The 2,500-nt window shown below is 36.4% G+C and overlaps 1 protein-coding gene across 2 annotated transcripts in view; it reads right to left on the reverse strand.

The window, feature by feature from the left end:
* Positions 1 to 2,303, reverse strand: part of LOC138003175 (DNA-directed RNA polymerase III subunit RPC2-like) — a 45,416-nt gene extending 43,113 nt beyond the window's left edge. For both annotated transcript variants that reach the window (XM_068849147.1, XM_068849141.1), the window contains exons 1-4: positions 2,240 to 2,303; positions 1,885 to 2,060; positions 1,375 to 1,407; positions 996 to 1,052 (exon numbers count right to left, since the gene is read on the reverse strand). In XM_068849147.1, the coding sequence (XP_068705248.1) occupies positions 996 to 1,052; positions 1,375 to 1,407; positions 1,885 to 1,956 (162 nt within the window). In that variant the 5' untranslated portion in view covers positions 1,957 to 2,060; positions 2,240 to 2,303. The remainder of the gene's footprint in view (positions 1 to 995; positions 1,053 to 1,374; positions 1,408 to 1,884; positions 2,061 to 2,239) is intronic.
* Between the last annotated feature and the right edge of the window lie 197 nt (positions 2,304 to 2,500).

Here is a 2,500-nt window from a genome sequence, read left to right on the forward strand (position 1 = left end):
AGGCTCATATTTTGTTCCAAAATTACGATTGGATTTTTTTTGTTAATTTCAAGACCCGTTTTAAGTATTGCCGTCCAACATGGCCGCCATGTCACATAAGTGCAGACCAAGGGTGAAAGGGTTAAAGTTAACAATAAAATATTTATTCTATTAAAATATATAAGTACTCACAATGTTCAAAAAAGTCATTATTATTAATTTACTTTTTAAGCGATATTTAAAGTGCCACTGTGATCAAAAAAACACTTCCTTTTTTCCTTCAGATTTTGAAAGTGTGCTTGCTTAACACCTGACTGGCAAAATTTTGAGCTTTGATTTTTATCCAAAGGCCGTTTACTTTGAGTGTAAGTTTTGGATTTCACGGTCCGCCATTACTCACGTTCAAAACTGACCGATTGGACCTCAGACGGTTGGATCCAGGGAAAAGTGACGTCAGAGGCTCACTAGCTTAAAATTTCAGCGTGTGAACGCAGCTTATTATATATGCAAAGCGAGAGTTTAAAAGTCTGAAGGCCCAAAACCCCCGTGCTGCATATTAATTCTGCGGCAAACCCACGTATTGTATTCTTAAACTAGTGAGCCTTTGACGTCATTTTCTCCTCAATCCAGCTCTCTCAAGAACATAATGTTAGTAATGGCGGACCATTAAATAGGAAAATTACAGTGAAAATAAAGAGGTGTCTTTTTGAAATCAAGGCTTAAAACGTGGGTCACTTCGTGTTTTGTTAACATAAGTTTGAAATCCAAAGAAAAATATGAATTGATTTTTTGGTCACTGGGGCACTTTGAAGGAAGTAAGTGATTGTAAGATTTTAAGGCCCAAGGGTTGAGATTATTCAAGATCATAGTAACCATGTGATAACAAAAGGTCCTCTGGCGGCTTTCGATTTATATACAGAAATTGTTTAAAAGTTGAGAATTTCAAGAGGTTCACCCAGTGCCCCTGATTCTAGTCATATCATACAAGATAACCAAAATGTTCTTAAACTACTTACATCAACATTGACAAAATAGTTGAATGAATCAATATGCTGCTTGACAAGTCCCTTGACCTGTGAATCACACCATCACATATTTCATCTTTTAGTGAGAACTTTAAAGGAATTGTTAAAAGAAACATATTTTCCAGAAAGGCATGCGATTTGATGGACTACAATTTTGATAGACAGCGCAAAGTGTCAGAAAATAATCCTAACCCTTTAAAACTCACCTTTATATTGCTAGAAATGGGTAGAAAATACTTAGAGGAACACTTTGTGTCGAATATCAAAATTCAGAGCAGGAATCAATTTGGTATGTACATTTCTGGACATAGGAGAGATTAAGTACAGACTGAATTCAACACAAGCATCTTTTGAACAAAATCTACCTCACCTTCAAAAATGCAGGCAATAGTTTCCATTTGTCCTACAAAGGTAAAAAATAAAATAATATATAAAATGACTGTTAATAGACCATTGCACGGTTTTTGACCACCATCTTGGCTGGGGGGGAAACACATGTATGGGATTTTGGCCGACTTTGAACGGCTGTAGCGCCGCTAAAAAGAGACAGATTTCCAAATTCAGCCACTACTTTAAATAGTTTATTGATTTCTGTGATCATGAGAGCACCTCATGATCAAAATTAAATTACATTTTAAATACAGTATGGAAGCCATGCACCCTTTCGCAAAGAGTGGGCTAGGGATATGGCAAGTAATTTTATGATGCATGCTTATTTAATTTGTTAACTTTGTCTCGTGAAACGACCAGAGCCTTCAAGGAAGCCAAAACAAGGATTCTTTTGTTCCAGTGGCTGGAAATTTGAAATCATACCAAGAAAGGTATTTGACAACAAACACCTTTCCACCGCCCAGATTATATTACAAGAGCTAATGCCTACCTCAACAGTTTTAATTGGTTTAGAGATGTCTTCAAAATTATCGTTTATTTTTTCTAATGGGATAAACTCCATTTTACTGCACTTGCTGTTTTTATTCCTATGATGTGACTTGTAAATCGCCTATAAGCTTGACACTCAGGTGAGTGCCAGTCTTGTACTAGACGGAATCAGCTGGCCTGGAGAGAAAAATACATACATGTCAGTTGTAGATGCACGTGTTCTGGTATTTTTACTGAACTTCCTATATTCATCTGAAGTAGTAGTCTTCAGTCAATTAACACAATAATTCCACTGTGGATAAAAGCCTGTTTTCTTGAAACTAAATATTTTGTTTTTAAAGATTATGTTCCCCTACCATCATTTAATGCTCGCAAGAAGCTCGCAAAAAGTGTTGTTTTGTCCGCCATCTTAGAAATTTGCTCGGTTTCATTCTCCGGTGAACTAAGTAAAATCGAAACGTCCTGGAAACGAGGATTACAGAAAGTCTCGAATTCCCGAATATACAGGGAATAGAAGCCAGAAATACACCGTCAAACACCTGCGAAATGCTATTTTAAACATATATTTATCATCGTTGCTGCTTCAAACCGCCAGACATACCGTTTTAAATCATCAC

The sequence above is a fragment of the Montipora foliosa genome, chromosome 1 (assembly GCF_036669935.1).
Source record: "Montipora foliosa isolate CH-2021 chromosome 1, ASM3666993v2, whole genome shotgun sequence".
NCBI lineage: Eukaryota > Metazoa > Cnidaria > Anthozoa > Scleractinia > Acroporidae > Montipora > Montipora foliosa.